Source organism: Haemaphysalis longicornis, unplaced genomic scaffold (genome assembly GCF_048455015.1).
Source record: "Haemaphysalis longicornis isolate Haplotype H1 unplaced genomic scaffold, Haemaphysalis longicornis Haplotype H1 scaffold_1, whole genome shotgun sequence".
NCBI classification, from domain to species: Eukaryota; Metazoa; Arthropoda; class Arachnida; order Ixodida; family Ixodidae; genus Haemaphysalis; species Haemaphysalis longicornis.
Genome location: NW_027526203.1, coordinates 390,776,493 through 390,802,704, shown reverse-complemented (window position 1 = coordinate 390,802,704; position 26,212 = coordinate 390,776,493). Strand labels below are relative to the sequence as shown.

Sequence of the window (26,212 nt, the reverse complement as noted above, 5' to 3'; positions counted from 1 at the left end):
CTGAACTGTTTTCCCGACGGTGAGCGCGGTCTGTGGCCCGTTGTTTAGTAGGGCACTGCGCCGACGTTATTTCGTGGTCATTGGCCTTGCAAAGCCCTAAACGTTAGCGTGGCTTGCCGTCGGCATTTATTCTCTCTGCGTCTACAGTTTCCTTCGGATAGTAGTTTTGCTGGTGACCTAGTTTAAAGCACCTGTAGCAATACATGACTCGTGGCCGGTAAGGCTTTAAGTGCAGTACACAGCCATTGTAGTATACTACAATGGAAATGATCTATAGATCCTTTCCGGTATAGTAGAAGAACCTAGTAGGGTGACTAGGTAGGTCCTGCTTCTACCCATACGCCGGGCAGCCAGAACCTCATGTGTGGGGGACCTCAACTCACATAGAATGGTCGCAGAGGAGTCATTCTGGTCAAGGTCGTATAGGACGCAGCGCTGTACATTGGGCCCAGATACAAAGTAAGAGTTCACGGTCACGGTACCATCGCTGGAGATCGGGATGCTGGTAATACCACAGATCTTGTTAGCATCATCCAGGCTGGCAAGGTGGACGGTTATTGTGTTGGACACCTTATGGATCACGAACCCCTGATATCCTTGGGTGCCTAGGCACCGGTATATCACTTGTTGAACTAATTTAATGGGGATAGTGGTGACATCACACCTGGTGGTTGGTTTAATGTGAACCCGGAATGGGCGGTCGGGGGTTGGGGTTGGGTTAACAGCGGTGGGAGAACTGCTGCAAGGAGGAGCGGGTGCGGGGTAAGCATCTGAGGTGGCCCTCACCTTCTTATTGGGCGGCGTATCCTGTGCGGGTACCGTTGTGTGTTTTGCGCATGGCACTGACACTTCACATCCAGGCACAGAAGAATCACAGGGGAGGTCAGCCCGTGTCCCGTGTCTTGGTTAGAGCTCGGAGCTGAACTTTGAGAAGTACTGTTTTCGTACGTACCTTTGTTGCGCAATTAAGTGGCGTCTGCGTAAATTTTTGCCGGAACTTGCTGGATAACATGTTGGGTGGATTGTGGATAGGGTGGTGAATGCAGATTATCAGAGTTACTGTACGTACGGTCCACTAGCATTCTTTTGTCTTATGTATGTTGTGCCGAAGGTGTAGACAGTCGATCTCGTGCTGTAGTATTACCTACGGGCTCAGCCTTTGGTAGCTCGCTTGTGTGTTGCTTCTTTCTATTTTTCCTTCGAGTGTGACAGTAAGTTGCGTCAGTAGCTTCGCGCGCGCCTGTTGTTTCTTCGTCCCGTGCTGCACGCTGGTTGGATGAAAGCACCAGGGCCCATTTGAGCTTGAAGTGCATTAGAATTATCGGTCCTTGCTCTGAGTTTATGCACGTCCTAGAGACGACCAGTAAACGCTTGGCTTGTTTTAATCGAACCCGACTCCGCTTGAACTTCCACTACCAGCCTGGGTTGCCCAAGCTGGTAGTGGATGTGGCGATACGTAACTTTGTGTGTGTTTTCTCATCGGCGACTGGCTGAGCACTTGTTCGGGGCGTGGCCTTGAAGCCTTCGCCATTGAGGTGGTAACCTGTTTTACTTCCGGCAGGCCAATGGAGACGTCCCCTTTTTATATTACTCAAACATAAAAAAATACATAAAAAACGTTACAGGAGGAGGTCCCTAAGTCAGGAACTGTCGGGGGACATACTATATCTAAATAGTAAGCAGCCGTGGCACGCGCATGCTTTTGTTGGCTTGTTTTTATTTTTTCTTGCCCTCCGAGGGCACGTGAGCGGCTGTGTCGCGTTCAATCTCTCTGTGTTCTTTCCCTTTCTGCCCACGGAGGCCACGAAAAACAAAAATCAACGAGCAGCTAGCAGCTTCGGTGTAGAAAAATTGGCCGTATATGTGCTTGCTTCCCTGCGAATGTCGAAGGAAGATAGCCACGTAACGCCCCCTCCTCTGCCTCCTTCCCACCCCTCAAGATTTTCTCCTCCCGTCTCGCTCCTCCCATGATAAATGCAATGGTCTATGCTCAATTAAATTTTCTTACGTTCGCAGGGCTCGCGTGCCATATGTTGGGACCTGCTCCTGAAGGGAACCAAACCAGCACGTTAAAAAAGACTCATTTATGCACGTTTATTTTGTTTCAAATACGCTTGAGGTTTCCTTTCCACAGAGTGATGTGGACAAGTACGAGCCACGGCAGCCGTTTTTGTACTTTTATAGTGGTCTTTTTTCTAAATACTTCATGTTCACAGTTCAAGCATTCTCTGCCCGTTTTTTTGGCCGGACGGTTGAATCGAAGGACCAACAGCCAGACCAAAATTTTCGCGATTAGGTACCCCGGAAAGACTACCGTCCTTAAAAAAAAAAGGAAACGTCTGGGTGCGGCCGTACTCTACATAAGCGATTGTTTGGTTCCTTTTCTCCCGCAATGAATTTTCAAAATGGCTGATCGCCGTGGTGAGAGCATATATCTAAGCCGCATAGGGTTGGTGTGTAGCTTATTGCGACACAAAAATAACTATCGGCAGTTATTGTCTTGTGGTAGGCAGAGCTAGTGGCTTCGTCCATTTCTTACATCCCCCGGAATCGAAAAATTCCATACGAAGAGGGGGGGGGGGGGAGGGGGGATTAGGAGGGCGGCTTTTTCGCTCCGCTCCCCCTGTGTGTACAAGTGACTATCCTTGCCGCACAAGGCACCTACAAAACTTCTAAAAGGCTTTCTGAGAGTAGAAGGCAGCTTCTTCCTGTCTGTTGATCTCCGTAAGTGAAACAAGGAATGGGCAAGATGGCAGACACTTGCAGGAAAACAATAAGTTGATGGAAAATGTCTTCGTTACCGAGCCGGTTTGAAGGAAAATTTAATGTCACAAAAAGTGCCACACATACACCAACAGTGCTCAACAATAAGACACGCGTATGTGTACCGTACAGGAAACTGGTGCCCTAGTATTTCTTGCAATAATTATTGCAGTGAGAAAATACGCACAAAAACAGCACCAAACTAGTATGGTAATGTGCGGGTCTGCAGGTTTTGCTGGCTGAACTATACACCACCGTTGGCTGAGTGAAGAAGGCGTTTTTTGTGTGTGTGTGCATGTGCAAATGAGCTCACATGAAAGTTCACGTTCAACTCCCTTTTGCGCGCTCCTTGCGGAATGAAAATGCAGCAAAGGCCGTGTTCACAACGCTTACCGCACGTTGGCGTGCCCTCAGACTATGCAACATTTTCTATCAGGCGTGGTCCGCATAGCGGCGTGCCTCCAAATCCAGCTGTGAACCCTCCCCCCATCCCCTCTCCCCCCCCCCTTCCCGCCTCCCCCCCCCCCCAAAAAAAAAAAAATCAGTGGCATACATTTTACCGCTCTTGGTTTAAGCGACAGATATTTCAGTATTTCAGTGCAGAACACTTGTTTAAAAACTGCTCCATCAGTGCTGTTCGAACTTGTGTGCCATCGCCGTTACCAAGGTTTCTGAGCTGTGGTTGGGTAGAACAAGACACTGGGAAACTTTGTTCGCGCTTTTCCTTTATAACGGTAACAGACCATACCCATAAACAGTAGCGCACGTTTATAGGTAACGTGAACTGCCCCTGACCAAAGCTTTACCTCAGGGCGCTGATCGGCCCTGTTTTTTCCCTGATGGGGCCTTCGAAACGGCATTGCAGCAACGATAGCCTTTGCTTCGCCAGGAGCCTCCTACAAAGAACGACTTACACAGCTACGATTGATAAGTGTTTCACACGATTTAGACTCATTACTGCTATTTAACTAAATTTTAGCATTGTTTCTTCTATAATCGTGAATGAAGGCAACCTGTGGGTTACCAGCTGGCATGCCTTTCCGAAGTTTTGTCACCCTTATAAACGAAAAAGAATGCTACGATTCTATGTGCAGTTGTTTGGCCCCGAAAACGTGCAAAAACGGAATATGCTGAAGTGTGAGTGCAGGTAGAAAAATCCACGGCCCACCGAATGGCTTCTCAATGGCTTCTCAAGACAGGAGGGAGGTTTGGCCTTTTTAACATATAGAAACAGCGAAAACGGGCGAGCATATTTTTCTAAATTTTGGCCTCCTATCTAATTTAGGTCTTGTTTAGAAAAAATATAAAAAGATAAACACATCCGTGTAACCTCCTCGGGAAGCTTTAGACTTGGCTTCTTTTCGTTCATGCATTCAATGGACGCATGCCTGCACCGGTGGGCATGTTTTGCCGCAATGTACGCGAAAATCTGGCGAACAACGGGTCACAGCATACGATTTGGCGCAGAAACAGTGATTACGCCTTCTGAACATTTTTTTTTCGTGAAACGTTCCTAGGCTATACTCGTCAAGCAATTCGTCGATTTCCACTTCTATAGTCCTCCTTCATAGTCTATAGTCCTCCTTCAACTTCTATAGTCCTCCTTCATCCTCATAACGACCAGCTAGCGCCACATACGAACTAGCGCGAAGAAGGTTATTGTGTGTGGGATGTAATAAATCTCGTAGGAATTAATTATTTACTATCTCACGGCATATACGCTTACGCGACTGATAACGTAATCTGACGACTTCCCAGTTAGAACGCTTCCGCTGCCTTTTTTCAAAGCTCACAAGTTCTCTAAGTCAAGTGAGCACCCTACTGACTCTGCTCTATCCGCTGTGCAACGGAAGCCTGATGATTTCTGCGTGAAAAGAGTTGAAGGCGGCGGTTGCGCTTCACGTTGCTGTAGATGGCGCGGTTGCTGGGACGCACTGCACGCTGGGGGATCAGTGCGTAGTTTTACATCGCTTCGATTAAAAGGGCGCGGCGCTGCTGTAGACACCACCATTGCCAGGGCGCACGGCGCGTTGAGAAGAAGCGCTTAGTTTGCTTGGCTGGAATTGAATTGGATTGGACAAGCGCCAGTCATTACGCTCCATTTTGGTGCGAAAAAATGTCGGGCAAAGTGTTACGGCAACGCCGCCACGCTAAGGGAATAGCGTTCCGAATCGCGAGCGTTTCCTGTATGCAATACAATTTCTTATAAAGTTGCCGTAATTTTATTTTTATATTACTACGACGGTACACTTGGAGTATGAGACATTCCGTATTGGAGGGTTACGGATTAATCTCGACACACGGCGTTTTCGTTTTTTTGACCCCATCAGAAAAACGGCCGCAGCGGCCGGATATACCCGCCGAACTCGCGGTCAACAATACTTTTGCAAAATACTTTTTACAGCACAAATGACACTTCTTTGTTAACTCGTTGGCTGCTCCTCGCAATTAATCAAATATGACCCGCTGGTCGCAGTGATTCGTCATTCTTTACGTCGCTAATTCATAATTCGTCACAATGGGGCATGACTGGTTGCATAATTTTTTTAACGATTTCTTTGAGAGCCCCAGTATTGCAGTCATGCGGTGGGGTTTCCGGCTTCAGCTGCGGCGAGGCCACTACGAGAAGGATAGGGTGGGCGTTGTTACTGCTCTGTACCGCCTGTTAGGGCGCGCTGCTATCGAAGACCTAATTTATGTCCTGTATGGATGTCCAAAACAGCAATTGCATGGTTTTTCCTTTGCCAACAATACCGTCGCACTGAATTCGCTCACTTGATATCGAGTCTTGCACTGCAGCCTTGCACGGTAAACTATAAAAACTGTTGCAATATTTAAACGCAAAGCGTACTGAAAACATTTTTTTTTGCGCCCAAAGGCTACTTTCTCAGCGCAAACCCTGGCAGCACTCTTGCCGTCTGCGCGCTGACGCATTTCATGCCCACGACGAAAGCCTGACACCGCTGGGTGTCTTCGCAGTAGGCTCGGGCTCGTGTACAAAGTGTATCATTGTTGCGCTTTCCATGAAAGTACTGTACGTCGCTCTAGACATCTTTCGCGTACTGCGTATAGCTGAACGTGTGTGTTTGCTGTCGCATGGCCGCTAGGCCAACCGAAACACGTGCTCTTGAGACGTACAGAAACACAAGCGGAAGCATTATAAAGCAAAGGGGACATTTCACATAACCACAGTCAGGCAGACGCAAAGGCGGGGCTTCAGTACATAAGAAGCATACAACGACATTTACTTTCAGCGTAACTCGCACTTGACAGACACGAGTTGTGAACCAATAATATTTTGTATGCGAAGGATTCTTTGGCTGCATCACCCGCGTTGCGGTATCTGGCTGATTGGTTGGGAGGCTATCTAGCCTCTTACGCACACACGCAAGCACACGCACACACCATAAGATTTCTTTCCTGTAAAGATTCAGGGATTTTCATCCGTGAATGCCTGTGAGGTAATAGCGAATTATTCCCCAAATCCGAAGAATGTTTCGCATTTAACGAGCCACTGGAGATGAATTGTGCTTGTGATTTTTAATTTTTTTTGGTAGAAGTAAAACAGGTAAAACAACGTTTCTGTCTGGCGTTCGCGAGAAATCAACATGAGATCACACGCTGCAGTAAACCACAAATCCTTGGAGCCCATTGGCCGGGACGGCGCCAGGGTGGCAAGAAATACACAAAGGTTTGCACATATCGTCAGCCGCATGCATGTCCCAGCTTCTAGCGCTGGTACTGAGTATGCTATGGTGTACACTTTGATGTAGGGTGACTGGGCTTTGGGGCGAGGAAAAATTATTGACACTTTCTATTGCCGGTCAATGGCAGGTGGCATGGCACACACACATCCTAGGACTCCCCCTTCAAAAGTGCTCGTGCGATGGTGGATTAAAAACGGATACAACATAGCGTACACCAAGATTGATCCGTTTTCTGGGTGGAGAAAAGGTGGAAGCGCCTGGTGGACTAGCCAGCAGATCTTGGAAGCACGCTGGCTCGGAGGAACGCCTTGCGGAGGCGTGAAAGACGCTTTGTTGAGGCCAAGTACAAGCGTGCTCAGTTCGAAGGTAGCAGAGTGGCGCTGCCTTATGATGCCCCGACAAGGTGTCTTCCCGAATGCCGAGTGACGGGCAAAACATCGTAATTTCTTGCGCCAATACATTTGAAAAAGGGTGCCTCCTTTTCTGTATCAATGCGGCTGCACAATTTCTGTTGAAATGGGCCGCATCTAGGATCCGCACAGTGGCCAAAGGCTGACAGAATGTTTGTAAACACGGAGTTTTGGTTTCTGAACAACCTCGCAGTGGGAGCTTTTACACGAGAACGAGCTCAGAGTGGTGCAGCGCAATGTGAGTGAGTAAAACGTTTGCTGAAGCCGAGTCAAAATTAAAAAAAAAACACACACACACAGAACAGTGGGTGGCCTTTGTTGAAGTGACATGGTACGCGGCCGGCTAGTACACGCTCCACAAACACAGTTTCAGCCGCGTTGCGCACAATGTGTGACTTCAGAGGAGAGAAGAATGCCCGTTATTCTTGGCGAGCTACGAGCCTTTGTTTCGCGACGACGCAACCCAATAACGGCGGCAGAGCAGTGTTCTTCGCATGCAGGAACCCAGCAGCAGCGCTCGACGCTCCCCACGTGGTCAGTCACGGCGGCTTCGCCTGAGCCCGAGCATTTTTACCGGCAGTGAGCAGCGGAGCTTGCTGTGCGGGAGGGAAGCACAGAGTCGCCCAGCACGGCAGACGCGCTGACACCGCGCCCACCACAGGTCGCCACCACCAGGGTCATACTCAGGCAAGCAGTGTTGCGGGGAATGCACTTTGGTTCCCAGTCCAGTGTTCAATTAGGGCCAGAATGGAAGCTCAAAAGCTCGAAAGCTCTGCAGTCGGTCTCAAGTCTCGTCACTAACGAATTGGCCGTACGTGCAGTAGGTGACAAATACCCCCCATTCCTTATCCCACGTCATTGTTGAAAAAACGTGTGCGGGAAAAATTTTTTTTTCGTCAACAGGTTTTATGTAGCTGGTTAACTCAGGCAAACTTGCGTTTAGACACTTTCAAGAGTAAGGCATGCATACCGTCTCATTTTTGTACATTTTGACGGCTTCGGGTCCCAAAGAACCGCACTCTCCCCATACAGGGTGGCTGTATTGCGGATAAAGGTGACGCTAATTCGAGAAAAGTGCCTGCTCGAAGTGTTGAACAATTTGGATGGCTTACAAAAGTTCCTTTTGTTTGCGTGTGCAGCGTACCACTTAAAGGGACCCTGAAGCACTTCCCATCGACTACTCGGAATGTATTTTGGGGTAAAGTATATTGCTGTCCCAGCAATCTCCCCTGCAATAATTATGAAAATCCGTCCACTATCACCGTAACCACGCGCGACGAGAAATCGCGCACAATCGTTTCCTCTCAACTCGACCGCGGACAACGCGACGAAAGCTGCGCGCTCTTTACCCCAGTTGGGTGCGGCTCGGGGCGTTCTTTTCAGCGGCTTTCGACATATCACAGGCCGGGGAGTTTTCTCCTTTTCTGCGCAACGTGGCGGGGTCTATTTCAGGTCTGGTGCAACAAAAAAACAGGCATTGCTGCCTGCTCGCAAGGAAGCGCTCAGGCTAGTAGGGCGTTTTTGAAGCAATAAACGTTTTTTGTCGAGTGGTCTGGCTGAAAGGGAAGTATTGAGTTCGTCGCTCAAACTCTGCGCGCACTCAAAACAAAAGAAACACCAAATCTGTTCCCACAGGTTCAGGCCTAGAAGAGGTTGGTGCACAGCGCCGACGGCGGCGGGTCGTCACAGGAGACGGGAGAAATAAGCCGTGAAGTTGACCAGCGACAGCCAATAGGACAGCCACCGCACAAATGACGTCATTTCGGCGGTGCCAGTGGTGCATAATGAGGGAAATTGAAGAGAGCGCAGTTGGTTTTTCCGCGTCTTTCACAGCGATTTGCGTGGTCACCACTTCACGTGCACGTGTAATATTTCGCTCAGGTATTCCTGGCAGTTTAATCTAAACGTCGCGCCGCCTTGTTTGCACTGCTCAAAGAGTGTTGCAGGGTCCCTTTGAGTGTGCGTGTGAGCATGCTGCAAAGATAAAGCGCGTCTGCGTACTCTTCAGTGGCAACCTTCAGTGGAAAAGGACATTATCTATACCCAGGACCGTACTTAGCGGGTAGGCTTTCGGGATTCACCCGCCTCTGAAAGATGTTCCTGCGTTAGATTTTATGTTATTTTCTTTCGAGGTGACCGCCGTGCGACTGATCAAGAACACCGACAACTTTTTTTAGTTGGGGGCGGCGAGAAGGGGCAGTGCCTCTTTGCCGTTTATGCCTTGCAGCGGGCCGCGAAGCGCTATTTCCGTTTACAAACGCTACCGTGAAACCGTCATTCCGGCGACTGGACCGCGCCCATTGTGTCCGGTACACCAAGCCTGTAACGAATAACTTTTCCCAAAATTCTAAGCTACGCTTTTTTTTTGTGCAAATCTGCATGCGCGTATACAGAGGGCGTTAAAGTTAACTGGCCTCTCGACAGTTTCCTTGCATTTGTTAAGTGGTTTATCGTGGTGTGCACAATTTCATGCAACGGCGTGGTTCACGAGTACCAAGCTCCGTACTGAAAGATTTTATACAAGTTAGACCTTCGTTGAACCTACACGGCCTTTTTCCGGGTAATAAATTTTTCTTGTTTACGTCTCTTTTCTTGATAGACCTCTTTATTTCTGGGGCCTGCTTTCCACTGTCGGCTTCACGGTTACGACACGTCCGAAACCACGCTTTAGAAAAAAAATTCCACAGCCTTGATAATTGCCGATGTACTGCCCAGTGCTCCATGGTCCAAGTTCCCGAGTTCAGAAACTAGCCAGCTGCGTAGCTGCCGGGTAACGCACTATCACTGAGGCAATAGACCCGTAAAAGTCTCAGGGCCTTACCTGCGGGTTTCACAAATTCGTATGCTACCAGCAAGCCCATCCCTGTACGAAGAAAACCAGCAGTACGCATGACACTACGCTCATCTTTTAGGGTCACCTATCAAATAATTAAGGAAGGCCAAAGGCGCAGCTTTCGCAAAAAATAAGCACCTCCCCCCCCCCCCCCCCACCCCTAACCCTGGTTGCAGGGTTGCAGGATTCCAAATTTCGTGCGCATGTAGGGGATGAAGGCATGCGTGCGTGCGTGCGTGCGTGCGTGCGTGCGTGCGTGCGTGAGTGAGTGAGTGAGTGAGTGAGTGAGTGTGTGTGTGTGTGCGTGTGTGTGTGTGTGTGTGTGTGAGTGAGTGAGTAAGTGAGTGAGTGAGTGAGTGAGTGAGTGAGTGAGTGAGTGAGTGAGTGAGTGAGTGAGTGAGTGAGTGAGTGAGTGAGTGAGTGAGTGAGTGAGTGAGTGAGTGAGTGAGTGAGTCGCAACATAGTAAAGAGTGTCCTGGCCTCTGCATATTTATGAGGAGACGATAACTATTCAGTGTGCAGAAGGCATCAATTGAACAAAATTTGTTAATTATTAAATGATTTTGCCTGTTATCACGATTTAGTAATTACGGGCAGGATAATATTGCAGACTGTAGCCCTAGATCACGCCTAAAATATGATCTCTCAACACTGACCAGCAAGAAAAAGACGTGCAAACAAACGAACAAACGCAACAAAAACGCTCTGGCGTGTTCGTATTCGACGAGATGTTGGAATGTTTTTACATGGGAAAAAATAATATCACATAAAGCGAAAGTCGGCCATGAACAGGGAAACGCAAAACATCGATGCTGTTGGTGATGAAAGCAAGTTTCTCTCGGATGTCGGCAATTATGCGCGAATAGCCTCGGGCTCGGAACCTTCATGAGTGAAAAGATAATCTTCGAGAAAAGGCAGGACTCGCAGTCCATTTATACGCAGATTTTCGAGAACAGCAACTTATATAATCCAGGACGTTAAGACGGGAGGAAGGCTAGCCGAAATTGTAGCTCCACGAAAACTGACCCGCTGCGGTGGATTTTGAGCCGAAGGAGGCGGGTAAGACCCCCGCCGTGGTGGCCGTTTTTTTTTTTTTATTGATGCGAAAAACGAAAACGCCCCAGTGTCAAGATTTTGACGCACGTTAAAGATACGCATGTGGTCGAAATTAACTCAGAGCCCTCCACTATGGTGCGCCTCATTGCCCATGGCAGGTGCAGCCTCGGCGCGTAAAGCCGACAAAATTAAAAAAAAATAGCTGCACAAAAAGTACACCACGGTATCCCTGCTGCCAGATATTTGGTCAAGTCTTGAATATACACGCTTGTTAGTAATAATAATAAAGTTTGCAGCTATGCGACGCGTCCCATAAAGGATAGGTGCAAGCACCAGAGTCAAAGCACCTTGCGGGTCATTCTGCTCAAGCGCACATTGCTTGCTGGTCGTGGGGTCTGTAGCTGAATGAAATTAGTTTCCAAATTTTTGCCGCAGGGATGCTGGTATACAGCTCACGTGAGAGACAGCGCCGAGTCGAAAATGAAGGTCGCTGTGAAAGCCTGCCAGCCATTTAGAAAAGAAAAAATCACGGGCCATCTCCACTAACGTGAAACCTGAGGAGGGGTGAAGCATGCAGTGTATAAGTGTATTCTTGGCGCCTTGGCGTTTTTGCGCACAGAGATGATACCATTGGGGGGTAGAGGTGTACAGCTTTGCCTTAAAAGTCTCGTGTCTTTGAATCTCAAAGCGTACTAGCGCGAGGCGCTGTAAAACAAGTGTCCCGGTGTGTTCTCTTGGTACGCGTTTTCGCTGCACGGAGATGGAACGTTCTAGCGTGAGGCGTTGGGAAACGAGTGTCCCGGGGTTTTAGTACCATGACTACATGAAACGACGACGACGACAGGAGACGGCGACAGCCCGAGTCCCTGAGGTGCTTCGCCCCTAAAAGAACTCCGAGGCCACTTAAGCGCTTCTGATGATTTGTGAATGCGAAAGCATTAAAGGGGCACTGACACAAAAATTTAGCATCTTGTTTTTTTCGTTGCGATAAGTAGCTAGTGACCTACTTATAACCTGTAGAAACCTCATTTGCTTCAGCGTGCGACGGTTGTTTAATTACAGGGATTTTAAATGCGGCCAGTCGCAGTTTCGGTTTCAGCGAGTGCCGCGAAACGATGGATTTTGTGGATTTTGTGTGAACAAAGCTGACCACGTGACCGTCGGAGGGATATCACAGAGCAGAGCCGCCGTAGCACTGTCGAATCCGCATCGACGGCAGTTTCTGCGAATGCCCCCACGTACTGATCTCGTGAGGCGCTTAATTAAAAAGCGACCGTGGATGTGACGCAGGCGCTGCGAGTGCGAATGCTACCGCGGCTAAAGAACGACGCGCGACGCTCGAGACGGTGGGTGGCAAGACGCGCGCTGGGAGCAGCCGGCCGGTCTGCCTACAGGTCCGCCTACAGATGTGTTCGGCTCAGCACTGCAGCGGATATTCGAGTGCCGCCCTCGTAAGCGGTGCAGATGACAATTTTTAATGCAACCCGCCATCGCATCATTAACTCCTTTCTCATGTAAGCCACTATGGTCGGGACTTGGGGACAACTTCGTGCAGCGGTAACAAGCTATCACTCGAGCTACCTGCGCCGGCCTGGGCCACTTCGCGGCCGTGGCCGCCGCCTGCACAGCGACCGTGCGGCTAGCTCAGTGGGCTTTTCGTGCCTCCGGCGCGTTTTCGCATCCAATGGTAATAAACAGTAATAGAAACAGAGTGCCTGGAATCGCTGTAGAACTTTGGTCGTGGCCAGCTGCCCGATTAGCTGACGAAATCACGGCGCCTCCGCCGCCAACGATCGGGTCGTTCGTTCTCGAGAGCAGAAGCTCCGCCCTCCGGCCCTCCGATTGGAGCGGCGAGCTGGACGAACCCGCGTAAAACGCTGGTAGTGCGGAAGCGGCAAACACAAACTCGTGACGTGTTTGGATGTTGTTTATTTACAATTGCGCGTGGTCCTCTGCTGGCTGCTCGGTTGCGTTTCGCACACTTCAAAATTGATTTTAAATATGTTCTAGGCTGTATTCGCCGCTGATATTTTGCAGATGATGTATATGTGTTCCCACCAATCTATCTCCGACGTTATCTCGCCTTCAAAATTTTGTGTCAGTGCCCCTTTAATGTCCAACTGAAGGCCGCCAAGTGCTCCTTGCAGTTTTACGCTGCTAGCAATCGCGGCTGTTGCGCCGCTGCTTGATGTGACGCGTAGCTGCTGCCGAACAGCGCACTCACAGCCACAGCTGCCCCTCCGCTTCCCACGCGGCTCCGCGCAGGCCCACGCGTTGCCTAGCAGCGCGGTCCTTTGCTTGTGTTTTTGTTCATGCGAAGATAGTCGCGTGGGGGCCGTTCTCGACCGCCGACGTCGACGTCGACGTTGGCTTTTTCGCTCAATGGGCCATTAAATGCTTTGGCACGAAAAAAAAAAAGGCGATTCGTGTCTTATTTTCATTATTTTTTGGCGTACAGGCGAGGCTTCTGCGAGTTTCCGCCTGTCGCAGCGCCTTTGTGAAGCAACGCTGACTGAACGTGACGTTTCGCGCGAGGAGCTTGATGCTAGGTGGGGCACAAGCCAAGCGAAACGCAGGGAGCTTCGCGTTTGACGCACACTGCAGTGTCCGCGATGCAGACTGAAGAGACTTGGGCTGCAGTGTTTCATCAGCACCTCTCAGTCTGTGCGGCGGCAGTCTGCTCATTCGGGACCGCGCAGCCGGGCGGCCCGGGGGCATGCAGGGAGGAGCACAGCAGGATGGACGCTATCTGAAGCGAGCGCAAATTTGGCCGCGCACTGCGTGCCCTATATACTGCGTTCAACATGCCCAGCCCAACCCAAACGGATAAAAATGGACGCGTTTTACGCTCGCCAGGCGAAGGATATAGGCTCCTGGCGCAGCAACGTGGATGGGACCAGGCAACAGCGGTTCCATGCGAGAGGCTTCACAAAATAAGCACGTGAATTTGAAAGAAAGGAGGAAACTTCCGCCTCAGCATTCTATTGTACTTGGGCTGTGCGGGTTGTTCACTTCACCAGCTGCAGGTTTTTTTAGTTTTGTTTTGCTTCGCACCTATGCACGCTCTCCCGGCACATCGTATCCGTGTATCCCTCCTCCTCGTCTCTGTGAGTGCAATAAGATTGACACATGGGTAGGGCTATAACCCCCCTTTTCACACTACCTAATGCGTCCAAGACGACAGCGCGCGCAGCTCTAATTGCGTACCATGAGCTCCCAACAATGCCGCCACCGGAATCGTGGAATTGCGCGGAATTAATATCTTTTAAGTATACCTGGGCCCGTGAGCGCGCGTTCAAGTTTCGCGAGGGAAACACTCCCCCGTTTGCTTACTTTTGACCTTCGGCTAATTTGTAGGCATTACATCCCGCCTGCATTTTCTTGCGGCCGAATTTGCTGAAGTGAAAATAGTTCACCTCTTTCTATCTCGTTGGGAGGCAGCTAACAGCTGATCTTTCACACTCACTGCCTAGATCATACATCGTCTTACAAAAATATACCAGAGGGGATATTGGCGCTGCAGTCGGATGCCAACACGAGAATTGGGGTAAGAGTAAAGATCGGCACTAGGTTCCTAATTGACTCGGATCAGGAGGTTTTACCGGCTGTGAAAATACGCTCTAAAAGAATCTTGTGGTTCAACTTCACCAGAATGCATTCAGTTGACCAACCTGTGCAGCCAGCAACAAATTTAGGCGAATGATGATGTCGAGCATACGACTCGAGTCAAAACTTTCTTTCCCGCCGTGGCATCAATGCAAGCATGACGCTCTGCGTTGTGCAGTGATGACATTTTTGCTTTCAATGATGCACGTCGCTGCCGTTCGCCGAATTTGCTTTCTTGGCGGCATGGAATAATCACACGATTGTATTGCGGGGAAGCTAAACCACAGTATTTCTTTAGAACGAGGGCAGTAAAAGCACAGATATATCGTTTGCTTACATCGGTAGAAAATCAAAATAAGCGTGTACAATTGTGAAAATTGGACTTAGTTAAAGCACGAACGTTTTTCGCACGCAACTCGTCCGCGATTCGTGCGGAACTAGTCGGCAGTTAAAAACATTTTCGTGAAAACCCAGATATTCATTTTTCACCGATTTACCAGTATTTACAGATAATAAATGATAAAAATAGTCGACAAGAGTTGCACGCATATGCAGAAGAAAAAAAAATGCATTGGCCGTCAACCCGAGTTAGCCGACGCGCATTTCGTTTACTACAGCTGCTGAATGGGTAACACGCCTAACACACCTCAAAATTTATTCCTTTAAAATGACAAATAAACGGTTAAAAATGTGTGTCCGGGGTCTTTCACGAAAAGTTCTTAGAAACTGCCGATCGCAAATTAAGAGCGTTCATGTTTCCCTCCTCCTATAAAAAGGAAAATACACAGCCTTAATTCTTTCATTTTTACGGCGTATTTTTTGTTTATATGAATAAGCACCTCTATAGGGGTTTTTGGAGCACTTGTCGTATTTTGATCGTACACTAAGATGTCATAAGCCAAGCCAATTACAAAGCTGATACAAATCTTAACTCTCCCCGTAATTCCAGTGTTGGCACGGGTTGTCTCGAAGTGCGTCGCATAGACGCGAGCAGCAGATAGTCATATTTTTGTAAGTAACTCAATGGGGCAAACAGTACGCACAGTCCGAGACAAATGCAAACAAAAGTCAGGTTAACGCACACTTACAAGGCGCCACTCGCGCGTTAATTTAAGGTCAAAATGGGAGAGAGGCAAAAGGATCAGGCGTCACATTAATTACGCTGTTCCTGCCCAAGACACCCTTATTTGAATGGTCCTGTCTGGAACCTAGCAAGGCAATCGAGCTAGGTAAATTTGACTTAAAGGCCAACTGCATTCGAAATTTCAACCTCTTGGAAACGTTATTTTCGTGTAATCTGCCTAAAAATACTGCAAGATACAATATATGACAGCTGAAATACGCGTATCCGCGGCGCAAACGACCATCAAAAATTGGAGATTTTGAAACCGAAATTGAGAAGAGCGCGGCCATTACGGCCAGACTGAAGTGACGCTCCAGCCGGCCCTGCCGGCGAGCGAGCGGGCGCACGCGGCCGGCCGGCCGGAGCGAACCTGCGCTCAACGCATCTCACTCGCAGCAGTCCTAGGAGAACCCATCGGAGCTCGACCGGTTCTCCTGGCTGGCCGGAGGAAAAAGCCCCGGCCGGCCGCAATGTCTCTTCCGCTTCACGGCTTTTTGCGCGATCCGCCCGCAGGTGGAACGTCGCCTGCGACAGTGCTATTTTAAATGCTTCTAATTAATCAACGACGAATTTCACGGGGCTACCAGTCATGTTCCACTTGGTTTTGTGGTGCGTACTGAACGTTCAAAGTAAATTTGTCCGAGATTAAATTTGAGTGCAGTTAGCCTTCAAGGTAAACCTTCGCCACCCCCTACCCCTCCTCTCCCGGGCTGTTCAGACGAGAAGAAAATTTTTTGCTAATTTTACCCAGAGTGAAATTGAGCACCCATAATGGCACCTGCCATGTCTGGCCTCAGCACCGTAGCCATGAGTAGTGGCGAGCTGGCAGTGGTCGGGTGAGCGAAGTGCGTGGTGAGGTGCTAAACAGTCAGCACAGCCAACTGATCGCTGGGAGACAGGCGTGCAAAGCGCATGCATAGCAGCGGCTGCGACGAAGTAGACCCGACCCATCATCGTTGGGGCGAGAGAAGACCCTACGTCTGTGCCATCAACGAGCACAGATCGCAGCATTGCCGCCTCCCTGACATCGAAACGACGACACAGACTATATATATATAACCTTGGCTAGACCAACCTTGGCTTGAAAAAGGCGGAAAACGAGCAAGAACCGCAATTGATTTTTCTCTTAGTACGCTGCACGGTTTTTATGCCTCATCATATAGAGACAGACAATGTCAGTGCTCCTTAGCGTACACTGCGAAACTGTTGATTGAGTGGCGGGTGTGCGACGTACGGTATAAACGCCTTTCATGTTTTAGGCAAATTGTGCCGATTCGTTGCTTGTATCCGAGTAACGCACTGTCCTTCCCCAAACATGCGCAGTACCCGTTGTGCGTTGACCAATGTGCCCGTGTCCTGTCACAGCGCCCTTTTAGTTTTTGTAAATTAAAATTCCCTGCTTTTGTTGCGTCCCCAAGCTTCGCGAGGCCATGTCGGGTCATATAATGAGCGCTTACCAAGGTGCGAAAACGTCCTTACGGTAAGTTACTTCCGTCTCGTATTAACAAGGGGGGAGAACCAAGCTTCATGTAAGGATTCATATTAAAAAGCTGGCCAGCGAAGCAGCTTGCCCTGTGCCCTTAATAGATCATGTGACCGGTTAATATGGGGGAAAAGAATGAGTAAAAACGAAGAAAGTGGGTGTAAGGAACCGCTTCGTGGCTTTCTGATGCGTGGCTTATAGCACCGAGGCAAGATGTCGCGTCGAGTTTGCGGTGCCACTGACTCGATAGTACACGGTGACGCTGTCAGGGCGCAAGGGCTGGGGAACGTTAATCTTAAGCGCTTGATATGGGAGGCCGAAGCAGTTCGCGAGTTGCAGGAGACACAGCTTGTGCAAGCTGGTGCTGCTCATGTGTTCGGGTTTGTTACTCGCGCCATTGGAATATTTTTCAGCCTTCTTCGTAAGCGAAGAAGCCCCGAAGTGCTTCGCGGTCACAGCTTTGTTCAGTCTTTGTTCTGTCCTCTCACTTTAGCCATTGTCTCAGTGAATTTTCGAGGCGTGAGACGGCTGCCGCTTGTGATGGCGAGTAAAAATTATGTCTGCATATAAAAATAGGTTGACTTTGGTCTGTACAAGAAAGAGCACAATAAGCGTGCGAAAGGTGCGTCTCGTGCAAGCCTGGCGCACTTGAAGGACCACGTCCCATTCGCGACCGTCGTGATCACAAAGCACGAGTTACGTGGACGGTCCAACGGTGAGTGTTGGTGACGCTACACTTAGAAATGCACCACAGTGTACGCTCATTTCTTTGTTAACCCTGCCTCTACATGCAATATGTTTGTGTGGGTTGGTAAAATATACGTCGCACACTGCAGCACTGTTGTAATCCAAGCCTGCATGGCATGTAATATAGAGGTTCCCCTACTATTATCTAATACGAAACATATTGAACCGGCAACAGCGGTACTCTTCCGACAGTCTATTTTGTGACAATGTTACTGAAGTAGGCGAAGACCTGTATCACATTAGCCTTGAGCGCACGGCTCCTCAGAAGTGCCCAATGGCCACTCTGGCTCTGAGCGAAAGTGCATGCTGACGCGGGCATGTGCGGAGCAAATCAACCGAGCACCCTCCACGTGATTAAAAAGCGCAAGATATCCGGCCAGTGGGCCTTGGCCCCTCCCCTCCTGTCACTCAAAAGGTCTTCAAGTCACCTCGACTATTCGGTGCACCAAAGCAGTTGCTACCACCAAAGCACTTGACGGCCCCGACAAAACAACACAGCACCGCGCTATGCGTGTGGGAATTTCACGGTGGAGAGGGTGGCCGGTACAAAGCCTCGCAGAAGCGGCCTCTGGAAGTTGGTGAAGGTTGCAGGACTCGGTGAGCCAGAAGGCCGTCCCACAGGAGTGTTTCTTCTCTACCGACAGCGCGGCTCGTCGGGCCTGCACGGGTCGCCGTTGTGGCCGGCGGCGGACGTACCTGGCCGCTGCCGGCGTCACCGCACCCCGCCGGCCATGCCGTGCTTGTGGTACGCGGCACCGTGGCGGCCCAAGATGCGGCAGTGGCACTGGCGGGGCGGCGGCCGGCCCGCCGACGCCGCCAGGCCGAAGCTCGAGAAGCGCACATGGCTGTTGCAGTAGACGTCGTCGTACGGCGCCTCACTTCCGGTGCCCAGGCTGGCCAGCGGAATCGACCTGCACGAAGGAAACGAAGGAAGCATTGTGCTGCTGCACAGGGGGCGTGGGTTCGATCCCGGCTGCAGCGGCCATTTTTATGATGGAGGCGATAATCTAAAATGCGTGTGTTAAAGATCCCTGGGTGGTCTAAACCTCCACAACGGCGCGCCTCACATAGCAGGTGCAACGATTTTGCCCAATGATTTTGCCTCCACGTTGCGGGCCACAAACTGCACTCACCAAGTGGCTATGTTAGACCGGCCACTTGGTCTCTGCTATAATCGTTCACCCCAAACGATTGAGATCTTCCACCTGTCATAGAGAAATACAAGGATCGTCTGCCTTGTGTAAGTTCTGACTCTAGAGTACAAACAGATCAACCTCAATTTGAGGCAAGTTACAGACCAGTGGTTCTCAGCCGTAAATGTGTCGGGTACTCATTTTGGTGCACTAAAGGTGGTGGGAGGGGGGTAGCATCCTCTATGATGCTGCAACGATGTATGAATCTTGAATCACGCATAGCGCAGCATTTAATCCGTTTACCGGCGGCGAAGAGAATCAAGGCAGCCCTTCAAGCATATTCTAAATACTTTCTGTCGGTGTTCCTTGCCACAAAGCTCATGGACGGTGTTTCCACCAGGCTGTTGCTGACGGCCAGCGTCAAGGGGGCGTGACTGGAGAGCTGGCGTGCGACGTTGCCTCCGTTTGGACGGCAAGAAGCCGGAGGGAAAGTTATAACTGCCTAATCAATGACGAGATGAAGAGCATAACGACGTTACAGCAAAATTGCTGGTAAGTTTCCGCTTTAACTATACTCAAATAGGCAGGATAACTCCAGCTCTTCCCTAAATTCCCTAACACACTGCGTATTGCGAATCGAGCATATATAGGCGCAAATCTGTCAAGATTGCAGACGGTACAAAAGAATTCAAACTGCAGTCCTGCGAAAAAAAAAAGAACAACCCATCCACTCTTAATATTGGAATGCCAGTGAAGCCGTTGCTAAGGTGCCGAGCTGCTCCCCGCTATGCTGTGTCTGCTGACTGCGTCTTGCGGGATCGGTGGCTGCGCACGGCGGAAATACTGTTTTCGTACGTACCTTTGTTGCGATATTAAGTGGCGTCTGCGTAAATTTTTGCCGGAACTTGCTGGATAACATGTTGGGTGGATTGTGGATAGGGTAGTGAATGCAGATTATCAGAGTTACTGTACGTACGGTCCACTGGCATTCTTATGTCTTATGTATGTTATGCCGGAGGTGTAGACAGTCGATCTCGTGCTGTAGTATTACCTACGGGCTCAGCCTTTGGTAGCTCGCTTGTGTCTTGTTTCTTTCTATTTTTACTTCGAGTGTGACAGCACGTTGCATCAGTAGCTTCGCGCGCACCTGTTGTTTCTTTCTCCCGTGCTGCACGCTGGTTGGATGAGAGCACCAGGGCCCATCTGAGCTTGAAGTGCATTAGAATGATCTGTCCTTGCTCCGAGTTTGTGCACGTCCTGGAGACGACCAGTAAACGCTTGGCTTGTTTTAATCGAACCTGACTACGCTTGAACGTCCGTTCCCACAACCTCAGCTCACTTGCAACACCATCGCGCGGGCCGACCGACCTAGCCATGCAAGAGCTGGCGTGCCACTGGGTTGCCCAAGCGGGTAGGGGATGTGGCGGTACGTAACTTTGTGTGTGTTTTCTCATCGGCGACTGGCTCGGAGCGTGGCCTTGAAACCTTTGTCTTTAAGGTGGTAACCTGTTTTACTTCCGGCAGGCCAATGGAGACGTCCCCTTTTTATATTACTCAAACATACAAAGATACATAAAAAACGTTACAGGAGGAGATCCCGAAGTCAGGGACTGTCGGGGGACCTACTATATCTAAACGGTAAGCGGCTCTATCACGCTCATGCCTTTGTTGGCTTGTTTTTATTTTTTCTTGCCATCCGAGGGCACGTGAGCGGCTGTGTCACGTTCAATCTCTCTGTTCCCTTCTCCTTTCTGCTCACGTATGCGGCTGCGTCTTGCGTGATGGGCGGCTGGCTGTGCACGTGGTCGTGGCGTGGCCTCAATGCTTCCACGACCGATGCAGCGCCGGCGCCATACCCTATCCGCCTATCCTCATCCCGGTCTCCACAGCAGCAACTTCGCCTCACCCTATTCCTGTGTCGCTGTGGCACCGTAAATTAGATTCGGACGTAAGCCGCGCAGGATCCGCAGACGAATCTTGTCCCTGCGCCATGTTCCCGATGAGGACGCAAGTTGCCCAGAATAACCCCTCCCTCTCTTGCCCCCCCCCCCCCCTTCGCTGGTGGGGAACAAATTCGGGGGATGAATACGGGGGCTAGGGGCTTTAATAAACTACGGTTGCGTGTGTGTTGGCGTGGAGCTCAGGCTTCAACAGCGCACAACGGGACGACGCATTGTAGCACTTTCCCGCATAACATAAGACGTGTGAGGTGAAAGCCACCTAGCGCTGAACCGTGCGAGTCGGGGCAAGCTCCTATGGCATCGTGAATGCGGCGCGGCCAGAACCCTCTTGAGTATGCAGGGCCTTGCCGCAGCGGCCGTTAACCGCAGCGGCGTCCGAGTCATCGCCTTTCCGGCTCTGCGAGAGTGATTTTGCTTGTTTTGACCGGTGCATTTGAGACTATAAATATGCCCTCTTTTCTGACGAGGGAACAGTGCGTCCCGGGCCACCATGGAGATCTTTTCTCTGCCCTTTTGAGTTGTAATGTTTTAGGCACGTAATTGTGCTGCTTCCTGTATTATTTCTTTTCTCTACTCGCCATGCATGAAACAAGTTAAGTATGGCTCACGGCTCTTCATTGTCGGAACGGAGTAAACTCTCCGGCAAGCCGCTCACCCATCACGCTACCACGACATGACGGAGGTCCGTGCTTGTACGCCTCCGCACATGTAACGGGGTAAACAGCATCACTCTAATAACTCCTAGCTCTGTCCGAAAAGTGCGGGATTGGCGCGCGTGCGGAGGAGGTTCTGTGAGCTTGCCGCCTTCCCAGTGAGCGTTTGCATGTAAGAGCATGTCAGTGCAAGACTGGCTGCTTCGGCGCTGCCGGAGAACTTGACTTTGCGCCGATGCGGTACACTATAGAGCAGTTCGGTGGTTCAGTTTTCCTACATGCACTGGAGTGATTGATAAATGCCGCCAACAAAGCAAATGTGACGAATAGCAGCAACACGCGCACCATCTGGCTCAAAAATGTGACCTGCGCTGTGTCACTTCGCAATGCAGAACGTCACGTCATGTTTGCATCGCTTGATGCCACAGCCCAGGCCGAACTTTGCAGTCAAATCCTAAGGCTCGACATCATCATTCGCCGAAATTTTAATGCTGACTGCATGTACTGGTCAACGTAGTGCGTTGTGGTGAAGCTGGACCACAGTATTGTCTTGGTCAATCGCCTCGCGCACAAATGCGATAATTGGTTGCAAGCGAACACAACACATAACATCTGACTGGTAACAATAGCCAGTTGACGCGTTCAAGGGAACAAATTTGACTAATATCAAAACCACACTTACAACTTGACTCATAACTGTGATTTCCGCTGTGACCGTCACACAATGAGAAATGCCATACTCGCATTGCGTAATTTCACATCGCGGACAACACTTTTAGTCATATTGTTACGTTCGCATATAACTGATCCCGCCATGACACCGCCGGCTATTCTCCATTCTTTCTTCTCTACGGCCGTAAATCCACTCTTCCTTTAGATATTCTATTTCCTGATACCACACCTCTGGCTACAGAATATGCTCGCGATGCTGTCGCTCGCGCTGATGTGGCCCGCCAGGTTGCCCGTGCGGGCCACTCTCAGTTTCCCAGTCCTCTCAGATACATCGCTATGAGGAGTAAAATCGCACCGCCCACTTTACGCCCGGCTCCTTGGTTCATGTCAGCACCCCTTGCCGCCGTATTGGGCTTTCCGAGAAAGTGCTGCCTCGCTTAAAGGCCCCTATCGGATCAAGCGTATGGTCACACCTGTGACGTACGAAATTGTTCCCGTCCCTTCCTCCTCACCGTCACTGGACCCAGCAGCTCAACTCGTTCACGTCAGCCGTATTACTCAACGGCCCCACCTGTTCAATGAGCCTCGTTTTATATGTGCTCGGGGACGGCGCTTCCCCGCAGGAGGGGGTCATGTTACGGAAGTTATGACATTTCACATGGCAATGCACTGGATAACCTGGTGGTCGATCCATCCTACACTTCATCTATAGGCACGTGCCGCGTCAGTGGGTCGGCCAAGGCAAGACGAAGCGAAGAGGAAGAGGTCACCCAAAGGCAGACTGGCGCGAGATGCACTGGATTCCTCGGCTTTAGACTATTCGCATTCAGCTGTAATTCTTTGAGAATAGATTGCTTTTGTACATAGAGTGTAAATAGTTCGCATCTGCCTCGTAACAATAGCAGCTGCTTAGATTCGTTATACCCCACTTTCCCCTCTTGATCACTGTGATTGGCCATTCAGCTGCCTTCTGGTGAGACAGATGTTTTGTGGTGAAGCAGACACACGAACCTTCTTGAAAAACCAGAGCAATGTGTTCACTGCTGACTACAAAAATTATGTGATCCTCCAAACACTCTGAGGCAATCCTGTGGCTCAGCTTCACCACAATGCACTCTACTAGCAAATCCGTCCAGTCGGCAATAACATTTAGGCCAATGACAATGTGGAGCATACGATTTGACTCAAATGTTCGTTCTTCCCTGTGGCAACGCGTAATGCAAGCACGACGTTCTGCATTGTGCAGTGCCACAGCGCATATCACGTTTTAACAGTGCAGCTTGAGCTTGGCCTGGTGGCGTTAGCAAAAAACAAATACATGTGAAAAACTGCGCCGCCTGTAAAGAGTGCACCATCGCAGACAGGGTATCACAAAAGTGAAGCCGGCTTTCGCGCGTGCTCGAGTGTGAGCACAAGGGGCACATGCGTATGCGCGCCCCTCACTATACCATTTTAAGTGTGATAGCCTTTCTTGGGCTACTAAAACGCAAAAAAGAAAATATTGGCGCAGCTTGCACTAGTGCTGCGAGGCTGGAGAAACGGCGGAGCTGGGGGTCGACCTAGCTTGTTCCCCCTTAGGATCCGGTGTCAGTGTGGGGTACCATCTGGAACGGCCTTGTAAAATCCTGCTAAACCTGGTTTCACCCCTCAACACTAAGCCTAGCCTACCAAGAACATCGCAAAACTTAACAAAACGTAGCAAAGCCTAGCAAAACAGCGAAATTTACCAAAACCGGAAGAAACTAGGTCAACCCCAAGCTCCACTGATTCTCCAGCCTTGCACCGCTAGCGCAAGCTGCGCCATTTTTTTTTTTAGTTTATTGGGGTATATGTTGCCCTGATTCGACATGATTTCTTTGTCGGTGTCATGGATTGGTCACTCAAGTGTGCTGCGGTGAAGCTGAACCACGGGAATGCTTTAGAGTGAGGGGTGTACATATATCGAATATTACAGGAAGGCAAGCTTGCACAAACGGTTAGCACGCTCAACACTCTTTTATGCCTTAGCCACATCAGGGACAACTAATGCGAATACCTGCTGCTCATTCCGTCTTATAAGTAATCATGAGAGGACAATTCCAACAACATCAGCTTGGTCCTAATTGCCTGAGAAACAGTGAAGGTAATTATCAAAAGTGAGGAACACATGACTCCTTGGGGAGCCGCAGCCGTTGTTCAGAGCGACAGCCTAACACTCTTGTAGACAATATCTTGTTCGACAAGTATGTCCGTATACAGCTTTGAGGTAGTTTACGTCAACGCGAGCATTGTAACGTCGAAATTAAAACTAAAATTTTCATTTAAAAGGAACATTAGTGTACTTACTCGAAGAATATCCAAACGATGTAGTAGCAAAGGCAAAAGCCCCCAACAAGTATTATTCCTATGATCATGCTGAAGAGCATTGGAACGTGGCGCTCCTGGAAAAAAGATGCGTGTGAGTGCGAAAACAATCAGTTCCAGAAACTGCAAAAAGCAACGCGGGAAGACATGGCTTGGACAGCCTAGTGACGGGCAACCACTTACCTCATTCAACGAATCGTCCCAGTACTTATTGCAGGTGAGGTAAGAGCAGATACCATTGTTGAGCTCATCTGAAAAGCACAAGTACGAAAATCACCAACTCTAAAGAACCCTCAGCGTTGCACAAGTTTACATCAGCGCGGCAAAATGTGCGCGAATAGCAGAGATTGCGACCTCTGCCGTTGGGCATCCTAAAAAAGGGCAGACTTCGAAAGGTTGTGAAATTAAGGCGTTTCGAGGTGTTGTGATTTCCAAGAGCCTTTGAAAGTGTATTTAGTCCGCCTATAGTACCACTGTACTTGCCGAAAGCTCAGTATAATTCTGTCTGCTCCATGTAATAAAGGTATACGCTGTAGCAGAGAATAGTACGAGTAGCAATACCTAAAACCAGCGGGACTTTTCAGACACTAACAATCTATATGTACGTTTGCTGAAATTGTGGGATATGATCCGAGTTTGTGATACTAGACTAAAAACTTCAAGGGTGAAAATATTAGACGTGCAAGCAAAGAAGCATGGCCGGCGTATTAAAATTACAACTGAGATATGTTTCAAGTTGTAACAGTTGAGCTTTAATAGCTCTCAAAAGGTATTACGGTTGCAATAGCTTCATTATAAATTACCGTGTCAGCTGGCTATAGACTCAGGGCTGTTCGCACCAGTCCTGATCCTGATATTTCTTGATACTTAGCGTCACACTGCCCATCGACTGCGCTGAAATTCTGTATTATGGACTAGCTACATAAATACACCAGGAAAACATGAAAAGTGTCACTTTTCGATATTCGGGGTGGCGGTAAAGGGGTGATTCTATGAGGCAATTCCGGTTGGACAGTAGAAGCGGTGAGACTAACTCCCATACAAATGCGCACGCATCATACCTCGTACAAGGCGCTTTATGAGAACTTTATTCCGAATGGCTACTGACCTTCAATGTCTTGAAAATCCTTGACAGATAGAACGGACAGTAGTCCAATGACGCATTGCTGTACGACAATCTGCAAAGAAATTGGCAAAAAGGAAAGACAGGATATAAGCTAGAATAACGGAGTACGTGAGAGCGTAAAGCTGACACCCATAATACCTGTAGAACGAATGCAATGCCGGCAGGAAAAAATACCATAAAACAAAAGCAGGCCGTATAAAGCGCTTCGAGAAAACAATTTGGAAATACACTCACCTGGGCGTCACAATAATGTGGGATGGTTCCGAACAACATAACCAACGCTCAGGACAAGTCGCAGAGTAAAAAATAGCAGGTAGTTTAACCATTTACACCGATATCTGTTCAAATAAAATCCTTCAAAAGCGGAGTCGAACGTCCTGTCGAGGCGGGTGCGCCCACTTCAAATGCGCACATTCATTCACTCCCTTCCATGGCGCACAATTAAAAACTTTTGTGCACCTGGTACACTTCCTCTCCCATCAGAGATAAAAGGGCCAATCACAGCGACCAACTGAGCGAACACTGGGTTTGACGTGGCCCAGAATTTCATTTCACATAAAAATGTTAGCTGTGCTGTAACATTGTGCAACAACGTC

At 49.5% G+C, this 26,212-nt stretch overlaps 1 protein-coding gene across 1 annotated transcript in view; it reads right to left on the bottom strand.

The window, feature by feature from the left end:
• Positions 1–12,884: 12,884 nt before the first annotated feature.
• Positions 12,885–26,212, bottom strand: part of LOC144160905 (uncharacterized) — a 53,269-nt gene continuing 39,941 nt past the window's right edge. Inside the window, exons 6-9 of the mRNA XM_077692002.1 lie at positions 25,599–25,668; positions 24,674–24,741; positions 24,473–24,567; positions 12,885–18,639 (exon numbers count right to left, since the gene is read on the bottom strand). Coding sequence (XP_077548128.1) covers positions 18,441–18,639; positions 24,473–24,567; positions 24,674–24,741; positions 25,599–25,668 — 432 coding nt within the window. The 3' untranslated portion in view covers positions 12,885–18,440. The remainder of the gene's footprint in view (positions 18,640–24,472; positions 24,568–24,673; positions 24,742–25,598; positions 25,669–26,212) is intronic.